Source organism: Lichenostomus cassidix, chromosome 3 (genome assembly GCF_008360975.1).
Source record: "Lichenostomus cassidix isolate B80296 chromosome 3, HeHo_3.0, whole genome shotgun sequence".
Taxonomy (NCBI): Eukaryota; Metazoa; Chordata; class Aves; order Passeriformes; family Meliphagidae; genus Lichenostomus; species Lichenostomus cassidix.
This window is the reverse complement of record NC_139483.1, coordinates 76,155,741-76,168,542: the sequence shown is the minus strand read 5'-3', so window position 1 is coordinate 76,168,542 and position 12,802 is coordinate 76,155,741. Positions and strand designations below refer to the sequence as shown.

Here is a 12,802-nt window from a genome sequence, read left to right as displayed (position 1 = left end):
CCATTTTTTCGTGCCTTGCATTTGACAAATTAATTCCGACATTTAAAACGTACCCATTAAAACATGGTTTGATGTGTTCAGTCTCCTGAAAACTAGCAAATTCAAGGAATAGACAGAAACTGCTTGATTTGGCTTTATGTCCAAACAAAAGTGCCATATGCACAAAGCCATCCATAGTACAACATGAAAATCTGCAGTCAGACAAAAATAAGGTTAAAAAATAGTTCAATTCAACAGGCAGATGGAATGGCTGCAGACCCATCCACCTCAAGTCCAGCTTCCCCTTCCACAAGCAGAAATGAAGACTAGTCCTCTATGGAGATCAGAAGGGAAGTTGTCAGGTTTTGCCTCTCCACAGCTTTTTCCTGTCTTGAAAGGTTACTGGCTCCAACATCATCCTTTGAAGGAAACAGGAAACAACTTGAACTTATTCTGTTTTTACTTGACCAGGAATCCTCTGACAGACAAATTTTCTCTGAAGGCTGTCTGTGCATCTGGGGAGAGAGGCAGCTAGGCATGTTGTACTACTGCTGTGTGGTCAGAGACGGAAACATATTTTGCTTCCAGAGTTGTTTAAGACTAGTTTCTTATTAGCTGCAGGCCCTTGAAACAGTGAACCACAGGTCTGAATTTCAAAGGTAAGTGAAAACACAAGACATTTCTTAGAAGCAAAAGTTTCTTTACACAGCCAGAAATGTAGTCTCAGCCTCCTAGATGACAGTCCCTCAAAAACCCAGGGCCACATGTTCAAAAGTGTATTATTCCAGAAACTAAGAACTGTACTGGTGAAGTTTGCATGGACAATCCTTTTTTCTCTTGATCTATTTTCTAAACCTTGAAACATTACTACAGACTGCATTCCCATCCATTCTGGAAACATAATGTAAGAGGTATATGAACAGATGAGGGAATTTGGTCCTATCACAATTCAAAACAAGCAAATTTCAAGCAGAGTATTACCATGTGTTCGAAGCACAATACACTGGATACCCACATGTCTTTAAACTATTAGCACTGTTCAGGTCTCTTTCTGGGCCAATCATTTTATTTGGATGGTCTGCTTTCTCTTTTACTACCCACATAAACCCACCTCAACCTTGGCTTTGGGAAGTACATGTGATACTGCAGGAACAGAAGGAAGCCCTGACAACACAACAGCACCCATGAATCCATCCTGCCTCACACTTGCCAAATCTCTCTGCTATCCTTACAGTAAGTCTGTACACTTCCATTTCTCTGAAGTGTTGCTCTGAAATGATGAGCAGCTGCTGCAGGGAATGATGCAGACCAGGTGCAATATATACTCAACTAAATATGGCTCCTTCAACACTAAAAGAAAGATGCCCTGTTTTTGATGTCATGAAAACCTACAGCTCCCATTTGCCAAGAATGATTAGCTCTCTTTGGAAGAGACTGAGTCTTGCTAGGAACCTCATTGACTATTGTTTGGGATATATGGGATGGTCTGCAACTGCTATCTCTTAAGCAAAATTTCCTAATTAAGCATCCTCAAAGTGCACCCAGTCTCCTGGTGAGGGACAGGAAACCTGTAACAATTCACAGGCTCTTTCTGATTTGCTCCATGCCTCCAAGTCTACTTTCCTCCTGGATGTGGTGGTTTCAGCAGTTACAGTGCACAGGACCTCAGGAGTGACGCAGGAAAAACAGGCAGAGGACACAGAGCAGAGCCCATCTGTCACCCAGGTAAGGCAGCCAGTGGCTCCATCCTACTCCCATCATCTGAGAAATGCTGCAGCTAGTCCAACAAGCTCCTCAATGCCTTAGACAGAGGGAAGAAAATGAGACTGAAACTCTGGCTGAGGACGGATAAATTGGAAGCTCTGGATCAGGTAGGTGGGCTGGTCCGGCACCAGCAGCTGTGCCAGCTGTGGGTCAGTCTGTTCACCTCCATGTGAGGTAATATGAACCAGAGCATTTATAGAGAGGTGAACATTGCTGAGTGGTTCATACAAGGTGATTTAATCATCACTGCCCTGATGCACAGACCTGTGCTGTAATTCCCATCTGATGCATCAACCTCCACTCCAGCATGTGCAGAGAGGTGATGACAGTATTTTATTTGGTCACAAGAGACCTCAGAAATCTAGTGCTGAAGGTTTTATGTTACCATTATTTACCTTCAGAGCTGATACCTCTCAATTCCAGCTGTTTTGTGATACCCTGTTTATATACTGGTTTTACTGAAAGTTTTAGTATTGCAGTTTTCTGCCATTCTCAGTTCAGCTATGGTTACTTTGACTGTGGACCCCCAGCAAGCAGCAGGGTGCCATTCCAATTACGAATCAACTTTCTCCACAATATCTTTTAAAGGCTTCTAAATTAAAAACCCTCAAAATATTTCAACTACCTCTGTGCGTGGGAAACAGACAGTTACACTTAACTGCACACTTTGATGCCATCAGCTCTTAGGTCAGATTAAATAAAAGGAGAGACAGAAAGATTTATTAGAAAATCTGATCTATCTTCTTTTAGGATATTAAGTTCCACTGAACTACACCAGTACTGAGCACCAAATATCTAAATTTTGTCCCTCTCAAAGACCATTTGCCTTACAGTTATGAAACAATGTGCAGTCATACATGTATCATTGAACAGTTTGTTGCTAAAAACACATGCCAAATTTTTCAGTTGATTTTAATCTGGCTTCAAAACAACTGCCAGTGGCTCTTTTGATATCTCTCCCCAGTAAATTACAACACGCTTCCTAGAGATATGCCTGATATGTTCCTTTCATTGAAGTCTTTAAACAACCACACAAGCCTCCTCTCAAGCTCTTACAGAGAAATTAAACTCATTTTTTTAAACAAACCAAGCCTTGGCTAGACAGATCTGTAGTTTGACCAACTACAGCTGCTTCTATTTAGCTCTTTTATTGAAGTAAATAAAGTGCCCAAGGACAAAGCTTTTAGCAGCGTTAGACTGCACTGGGACTCAGAGGTGCTTGCTGGTTGTCTCTCATCAAAGTGGGACAGATGAAAATTCATCACAGCACAAAAATCCTGGAATAAACCTGGAAGAGCCATTTTGCTTTTCAGACTTCGCATCACATTTAACAGAATGTGTGTGTCTACTTCTTCTTGTAGAAAAACCCAACCCTGTAAAACTCACAGAGCCTCTCATTCCTAAATCCTCGTACAATTCCATTGCCTTCTGCTCACCTAAAACCCATATTTCACTTCCAAACTGAACCATACTTCCTAGGCTTAATATTTGTTGACTGCTGCAATGCATCATTTGAATACATAGCATATTCCACCCCATAACAAGCTCATTTCACTAGTAGCTGAGAAAAACAGTCATTCTGACATTATTCACCAGGGAATTCTTGTCAGAAAGTGCTGTATGATGATTAAAATCTTATTTTCTTTGGGTCTTGGGAACAAAACTTGGTACTGGAATCAGAAAGTACCTTACAGGCTGTGGTGTCTAATGTTGCAAAGCTGACAGGTGTCTTCACCGGGCCTTACCTGCCTGTTTAGTCAAATGCTCAGCCTGTATTTCTAGACGCTTAAAAGAGCAGATACCTGGTTTGAAGTCTTTAAAGAAATTCAAAGGGATTTTTAGGGAGAGATAAAGCCAAGGTAAGCAAATCATAAGTGGAGGGGGTGGAGAGGAACAGATCTTTCAATCTCTAAGGCCAAAGTGCTTGGAGAGCTGAGGCATAGTGGCTCAGCCATCTCATTTTCATACAACAAATAAAACAAAAAAAAATTAAAAAACACAACCACAAAAACAAAACCAACCCACCTCCTGTTACACATCCTTATTGCTTTTTCTCATGCCCCTAACATAGGACTTACTATTCAAGATATCTTTTACATTTTAGATTGTTTGTTACATTTGACCAAGGAAGTTTCCTCACTGCAAACTGCCTTTTCACTAGTGAGTGCAATCAGAGTCAATCAGCCCAGCTGAACAGTAGTGGCAGGCAGGAGTCTAACAAATACAACGAAATTGAGTCTGCTTATTGCAGTGGTGAATTTTATTCTGCCCACTCATCTCCCTATCCCCTTTGACAGCACATTTTTATATGCCTACTTGAATAAATAAAGAAATTGTACAGCTACTGCCAAACGGAGGGAAAGGAGCTATTGCAAGATTTTCCTTCCTTAACATGCATGTATGCATGACTTTTGTTTTGCATTTTGAAGTCTAGCTCTCATCACAACATAGATGTATTTTGCTTTTCTCCACCTGAAAAGATCAGAGAATGTTATGAATAGCAAGACAGCCCTCATCAGAAAATAATGGAAGTTACACTATGCAGAATGGAAAGTATGTGGCTAGTTTCTTCATCACACTTAAGGCATGAAAAATCAGGCAGTGCTGGAAGTCTTTGCAGTGATACATGGATGGAATTTCATATCACATCTTGAAGATCTCATTTCTGTTTTATTGCTCACCTGCTAGAAACAAAGTACATCATTTGCACCTTGTACTGTGCTACATAAGCAACAGACATAAAACAACATCCAATTCTGTCTCATGGTTTCTCCTGAATTAGTGTCCTGTCATGTCAGACTTCAAAGAGTACCCAAACGCTCAGCTTTACTCTCACTACAGAGCTGCAGCCTCCAGTCATCCTTCTGTGCGGTCAGTGTTGGCACTGTGAGGCAGCATGACAAATAATACATTCCCTGGGAGGAATTTAAAAAACCAAAGACCCAATGTTCAATCCATATGGACTCATTGAAGTGGCATTACTGAGGTAAGGCTGAAGCATAAGTAAGTGTGAAGCTCAACGTTATTAGAAGTCTGATGGATATAACCCTCTGCCACTACAAAAAGCTCTGTAGATGAAGGGAATAATGGCTTTCAGGTTCTTGCCACCTCCTGAGCCAAAGCAGGAATAATTCTGGCCAGTGCTGCAATCTGTTAGGAACATCAATGGCCAACACAGTCATGTAAAGAGAAAACTACATTACTGCTTTCCATTCTCTAAGAGCTAACCTTGGCTACTCCTAATATATCTCCAGGGTGCCAATGAAAAAGGGTCTTTTGTTGTTCCCTACTGTGTTAAACATCCCTCCAGCCGGGAAAGAAACTTCTTGCCCTCTTGCTCTTCTTTCCCACATTTATCACCTCTTTCACTCTATGCTCTTGTGCAGAGCACTCTCAGCTCAGTCTCTACATTCTTCAAAGATATTATATTTATAGAGAGAATACGAAGAAAGGAAAAAGAGAAAGTAAGAGAATACTGTTTATTCTAGAAAGATAAAAAGGAATAGTAAGTGTTTTTAGCCAGCAGGCTATACAATAGTTGACCTCCTGCATCCTGCCTTTGATTTTCTCCTCATCACAATCATCTCTCATTGGCTAATTCCCAGCATTTTTCCCTCAGGCTGGCGGGTTGGCATGGATGGTTAGCAGCTGCCAGTATTTCTCCTCCCTGTCAGCTACGAGCCATGCTAATGTTAGATGCCTGGCTCAGTCCCACCCAGGGTGCTGCTGCATGCCTTCGCTTTCCAACATACTCAGCTTTTGCCAGCCTTGAATCCCAAATCCGAGGTCCTGTCCTGCCTTTCTCCTTGCACAGCTTAACCAACCGTGTGAGGGAGTTAACCCTTGCCAACCAAAGATGCAGATGACAAATTTCACAGGACTAGAGTCTGTGGGGAAAAGACAGGTTTCACAGCAGTAAAGGAGTGAGAACATGGAGGAATTCAGCCTTTGGTGTGTGCTTACATCTACTTTGAACATGGTTCTCTTAATAGCAAAGGAAGGAGTTGTGTGGTCAAATCCCACAACCTCATCCTAAAAGAAATGCTGCTTCCATTTGCCCCTTGGAAGACCTGGACACCACAGAGAGGTCAGTTTAATCCTTTTGGAAGGCAACATTCCCAGCAGACAATTCATCACAGTAAAAAAGATCACCAGTCTGAAATTTTAGATTCAAGAAATTTGAGGGCTACAGATAAAACTAAGCAATCTACTGGAGAAGCAAGTCTCTAAAAGAACAGAATGGCTGGTATTAGACTGGTGCTAAAGAAAGCTTGGTCTGCTGATTCAGGAGACCTTTGTTTAATTTCACCTAAGAGAAAGGCATTTGGTCCTCTCATGGACGATGAAGGTTTTTTCCAAATGTAAATCCCAAAATCAAAAAAATGCAAGCAGGGTTGAGAATCTCCTTTCTAACCAGTAGGAGTCTAATGCCACCGAGGAGTTTTACTTGTTGCTGTTTCTATTCTGTCTTTTCACCATTTAACTGCACCCTCAGCTTTCAAAAGACCAAGTGAATAAGGTGTTTGCACAGACGATGCTCCCCTATCCAGTGCCCAGCTTTCAGCTTGCCCATGCTGACTCTCTGTGCACTTCCATTAGCAGGGTTAGGCAGGTAATAATAGCAAATAAAAAGCCTACTCGACGAAGCACTGGCTCCTTCTCAAGTAAAGTTGAGTACCACTACAGCATGAATGACTCAATCATCTAGTCGAGAGCTATTACTTGCAGCGTTGAAGCAATGTTAATTGGATAACAGCCTGCTGCCAGCTAATATTGGCATGACCTACAATACCCCTGGCTGACAGCCGTGTCTCTCTCCATCACACCTTTTTTTGTAATCTGGATGGGAAGTGGAAACCATTAAAAAAGCCTCGTAAGTGCCATTTAACGTCTTATCATAAATTAAAAACTTAATTAAGTGCCTTGTTAGAGGAAGGAAGACCAGTTTTTGTGATTAAATAAAACAAAACAACATTTAGGGGTATGGAGTGAATAACCAACTTTACAGCTTCAAACTCAGTTCTTTGAAAGTACTAATTCTGGGCTGTGTTTAACAGCACCTGCTAGAGGAAAACTGCATAATTGCTGAAAAATACCCCAGGTGAAAAGCAAGCAAGGCTCTAGTTGTTTGGCAAAACTGCAAATGAAGAAAAAAGCGTAAAAGTTAAGAGCTAATGGGGCCCTCTTTTATTAGCTGTAGGCAGCTGAAACACTCCATTCCTCTAACTTGCTCTGAGGGATGATAGTTCACACACCACGGCCACATCTGAGCCCTTGCTATTATGCAGCTGCTCTGTGCAGCTTTTCTACACACTGAAATATGTTGCTTTAACAAAAGGTGTGCTACAAAATCAAATTACCAAGGCCAGCACAAAAGGGTTTATGGAAACTCTTCAATCAGTGCAGAATTAGTTCCATACTGACTTTGTTTAAGTTGATTAAGGAAAGGTTTGAACTGAGGCACATTAAGACATGCTTGAACTAACCTGAAATGTCTAACACAAGGTTTTGCAGTGGTTTAAAACCCCTTAAATCCAACTAGCCCCAATTCTGTGTGTGCACAATGTCTCCCTACTGAAATGACCAGTGTATCATAAAGACTGTTCTTACTTGTAACTGGATATAAACAAGAAATAATGTAAAAAACATCTGTTCCTTGTTTAGCTAGACAACAGTTAACCATGTCTGGATGCCAGATTAACAAAAAGACCCCAACATGCTACGAATGAAAAAAAAAGTCTGCAGTTGAGACTTCAGAGGCAGATTTACTGCTTTGAATAATCAGAAATAAATTATTTTGTTTTGATGTTAAGCTCCCTCACACCAACATAACAAGAATGTAAAAGCTAATATATAATGCTTTATCCAGCTCCAACATCAAACCTTTGAGAAATAATAATAACAACAACGTCCTTTATCCACAACATACTTTGGCAGTTTTCAAACCATGCTGGAATTTAAAATACTGTGCTTGTGCAGCTGACTTAAAAACAGCTTTGTGAATTTACAAGCAATTGTCATCTTCGGAAAAGTTTTGAACAGTGAAGACTATAGTTAAAAATTATTTTCAATCTCTGTTTTTCTATAATATTATATACCAACATAAATTGTCTCTAAGAACGAAAACAGTATTCAGTCAAGACATTCACTTTCAACCTTTGTTTGAAGTTTTATACTGGAGGAATAACCCCCTACATGACAGGATAAGTCCATCTTCACAGATACCTTAAGAAATAACTCACTGCTGCCAGAGGTCTGCAGACCACAGACTGAAAACAGTAGCCTTGGGAGGCAAGCGTCCTTAGCTTGTGAACCAAAGATGACCCTGCTAACTTCTTTAAATGCAACATAACTAAGATGGTGTTTCCTCTTCTTTATCAGCTCTTAAAAACCAGGAGTGTTTCAGTTCCTCCTGCAGGGAGCTCCGACACTGTTGGAGGCACTTCCCTTATCTCTGCATAGGCACTTACCGAAGCACCCGGCACTCTGAAGCTGAGCAACGCTAGAAGTAGAGACATTCAGCTTAACCAAGGAGTAACTGAGAAATAATAAGGTGCATCAGGCAGATCTTCTCATCCCAAGTGACTAGCATTGCTGAGGAAATTATTTAGCTGACCAACTCACACACAGCTATTCAAGTAAAGCAGCCACCAAGCAAACTAAGATTTCATGCATTTAGCAACAATTAATTCGCATGTGGAAAATATCTGTAAAAGTATGCATTGGTAACTGTTGTTATCTTTTTTAATAGTCTAAAAGACAGGATGAGAAAGTTAAATCCCTGGTGCTCTGCAACTAACAGAAGCACATGGCAAAGTAGCAGTGGTGGTCTTGCGTGAGGCATGATAATTTCAGAGTTATTGGAAAAACCTTATGAACTAGATTCACTACTTCTGCAACTCCACAAGCTTCACTGGAGATGTAGCAGCAGCCAGTGTAACCCAAAGTCTCTAAAACTTTTTGATCTTTCATTGTGACACATTCTAAAATGTAAAACTCCAATACTTCATTTATTCAAAGGGGATTCACTTAAATCAAAGTAATTTATGGTTAAACTGGAGGATTTTTTCCTTACACAGCATCTCACACAAAACACATAGAAAAATAAACCTTTGTATTTTAAATCTTTAGTGTCATATGACTGGGTGACCAGGTGCAGACACATCATGACCTCTCCACCACTCTGCTCCTTCCACTGGCCTGGGGCTCAGCATCACCTCACCACTGCTGGAATTAGAAATCTGCTAATTTCCAATCTGCTTTTACTAGAAGCCAGTTGAAACCAAACAGTGCTTGAGTCAACAGTGTCTTTTAGTATTAAAGAGACTTCTCTCAGCTCTTTCAGATGCTCTGCCTAACTAGAGCTGCAGCACATCTCAGTTGTCACACCAGCAGTATGAACCTGCCATGGGTCCTTTCTTCTGCTCCTTTAGGCCAGGCTCATTCTTCTGAACATCTCAGCCACTCTTCTACATGCTTATTTGAATTTCAGTTACTTTTCTTTATGTAACAGGACCTGAATTATACACAGAGGTTTCACTAAGGCTTCATAGAAGAGCACTGATAGTCTCCTGCCATTTCATTCCTGTGCACCCTTGGGCATGTTTTGTCACCTCTCTGCTCCTATCCTTGCTTTGTGGCAAGAAAGCCATGTGGTACTGACTGAGACCCGATTCTTCCACTGGAAATTATCAGTGGACACTGGAGAATCAAAGTGTGCATCCTAGCACGTCCTCTGCAATATCTCTAAACTCCTATGCAAAATGTCTGGGTTGAAATGTCTTCATGAGTAATATTCAGTGTCAGAACTCATGAAGTCACAGCCAGTGACCTACTTCTAATGCTCTCCAACTTGTGCTGTGACAACATCACAATGTTCTGAAGTCTCTGGAGAACTAAACCAGAGGGGGAAAAGTGATGTGTGACACTTTGGGACCTGTCATCATTTAAAGACACACCATGCTTCTTCATGGGCATTAGGCAAATGACGGTGAAAAACGTTCTGTATGCCAGAGTACCTTCCCGCTGAGCGACTGCTGTGCTGTGCCCTGCGTACTCTGCCACCCTTCTCGTGCCACCCTTTCCAGCTGGAGACAGCAGGCAGGCAGTGCTGAGGCAGCAGGTGATGGCAGCTCCAGCCATCAGGCACGCACCTCCCCTCTGTGGGCAGCAAAGCCACCAGCATGCCCTACAGTAGCTGTGCTGTCACGGCTGTACGACTGTGAGGAAATTACAGTGGGGGTGGAAGCCAGCCAGTGAGATTCTGTGATAAAATAAAGTAAACTTTCCAGTGAGGTATGTGTTTTCTACGTCCCTTGGCTTCCTGCTGTGGAAGCCACGCTGCATGACAAAACCTCTGCTCTCTGACAGACTGCGTTCATGGTTTCTCGGTGGAAAACACAGTTAAATCCCAAACTCTGTATGAGGGGAGGTGAAAAGAAGCAAGGCTGAATGAGGTGCAGGAGAGGGGAATGAAGTGGTAAAACGATATGAGCTGCCAGAGAGGGGTGGACAGCAATGAAACTCCCAACAACACGACAGCTTGGATGATTTTTCAACAATAACCTGCTGTGTAGCTGACACATCACACCTTTCAAATTTCCTGTCTAGAAGACCAAAGGAATATCAGGGTCCTAATAATGCCCTGAATGAGGCTATGGTAATTAAGCGTTTGGGGACAACTCCTTCAGTGGCAGTGACAAAGGTGAGTTGAAGCACATTAAAGCTTTGCCTCCATAAGGCTGGCATGGTGTGCACCTGTCCATCCTTCAGTGATTTGCAACCCACTCAACACAAGAAGCACATGCTGAGCCATGCTGTGGCAGCCACTGACACTTGTCCCATGCTCCTCTGGCCACCCCAGCGGACTGCAGAGGGTTTCCTCACAACGAGGGAAGGAGGGGTGCGTTGTTACGGTGGGGGCATGCTGACATACTGTACCTCTTCCGGCAGGCTGACCACCAGGTCATTTTCCGTCTGCCCTACCAAGGCCTGCAAGAAGTACTCGCTGCAGGCAGCCAGCACAGCCCGGTGGGCGCGGAACTCCTTCCCTTCCACAATCAGCGTCACGTCACAGAGAATGTCCTGCTTCCGCTGGTCATTTAAGCAGAGGAGAATATTGGTACAGTGCACCGTTGACTCATACACATACATGGGGGAGTCAGTCTTCTCATCCACAGACATGCCGTTCACACCCTGCACGGGACAAGGGAGAAGAAAACACAAACAAGGTGGTGAGAAGCAGCACGGTCCCTCGGTGAATGCAGTATGGCAAGATGCTGCCCAATGTCTGGATACCTCAAGACCGTGGCCAAGTAGCCCATTAATGCTTAAATCCAGGAAAGTTGCTAGGGAAAGGATATCGCAATTGATACTGGTTTGATGCCACCAGATTTCATCCTGTCATGCTTGGATTACCTACTTACCCCACCAACCTCCCCCCTCAAAACCAAAATAGGGCTTAGATGGACTGCAAAGCGATTTCATTCAGCCACCTAGTATGCATCTCCAATTTCCAGTTTAGTAGAGGAAGTAATATGGGGACACTGGAAATTCTACAAGATTTTAGAAAAAGAAATGGCAAGAGTGACTGTTGGGTTTTCTATTGGTGAAAAAAAGGGTTTTGTGCTTGCTTCTGATATTTTCATATCAAAGGGGAAAACCCCTCAAACCCCCAGTCTATTCTCCTGTGGACAGGCAGCACTACACATTCACACTGAAGACCATGGCCCAAGTAAAAGGCAAGGTGGAACTGTACCTGACGAAGGCAAGCCACTTACTATAGCAACTTAATTACTCAGCCAGAATTTTAAGCCTTAAGGGGGAGAGAAAGATACCTAGTGGCTCCAGAAGAAATGTTTCCATGCATGGCTAAAGCAACATGCCTTCACCAGTGGCTTAAGGCCACTTACAGAAGAGTAAAAATTTCTGAATTCCAGACTCACAAACCCAAGAAAATACCTCGACCTGAATGGATGTCCGACCTCAGGCAGCACATGGGTGCTGGGGCTACTCCTGCCTGGAGGTCTCCCCCTTCTGACAGCAGAGCAGAGGTTGGAATGATGTAAGACACGCACTACACACCCATTAGAACTGTCTGAGTCAGGGAAATTCTCTGCCTGATGTTCTGCAATTTCTGATACATGTGAAACTAGCAAAGCCTCTGAACGTGGGGAATGGATTTGTGGTGGTCATGGTGGAAGGACACAGCTCCCCCCAGTACCCCACACGGCATGAACCCCCTTTTGCACTTGAACACATTCAAGTAATTAATTTACCCAAAACTTCTTCCCCAGCATTTGACTGAATCCTCTTTCCATTATTCTCCCATTTCAACTTCTCTTAGTAGGAAGGTGTAAAAGCCTATGCTGTAACTGAACACACTATGCTTCCCAAACCAAACCCACTTGTTTTCAGGCTTACATGGGGAAAAGGATGATTTGTGGGAAAGTTGTGCAAAAACACAAACCTCCAGCATTTTAAAATAATTATTTTTCTCAATTGAGAACAATAACTGCCTTCTGAGAGGTAAAATCCAGAGGCATCAAGGGCTAAGGGTAAGATGATGGTATTTTGGTATAGTACTGCTGCATTGTAAATATCTGACTATTGTATCAAGTAAAAGCAAAATTCCTCCCCTGCTACTTTTTAATGTGGATTGTTGCAGCATTTTCCTTTGCTTGTGCAGTACACAGGCACATGACTAGACACAACATGACTTCAAACTATTTCTCTTGCTGTGAGTTCAAACTAGGTTACCATTTTCCTACAGTGTCATTTGAAAGACACTAATCATCTAGACAAGAATGGACTTAAGAGTACACACTTGTAAGCAATATTTACTAGACTTCTGAGTGGTAACTCCATTTTCCCATCTTTACAAGAGTATTTTTAAGGCAGTGGCTATGGTGACTCTTTGTACTAAATAGGTATTCTTGCCAATGGTGCAAAACTGTAATATTACTGGAAGTCTTAATGGAATGCTTAGATTCTCTTTTACTGGTATTTTCGATCTTTATGCTGACTCATGCTACACTTTTGAGTACTCAGCTGAAATGCT

The 12,802-nt window shown here is 42.3% G+C and overlaps 1 protein-coding gene across 1 annotated transcript in view; it reads right to left on the bottom strand.

Annotated features, from left to right (window-relative positions):
• BACH2 (BACH transcriptional regulator 2) overlaps positions 1-12,802 on the bottom strand; it is a 183,507-nt gene that overhangs the window by 34,192 nt on the left and 136,513 nt on the right. The window contains exon 5 of the mRNA XM_085056343.1: positions 10,684-10,938. Within this exon, the coding sequence (XP_084912469.1) occupies positions 10,684-10,926 (243 nt within the window). The 5' untranslated portion in view covers positions 10,927-10,938. The remainder of the gene's footprint in view (positions 1-10,683; positions 10,939-12,802) is intronic.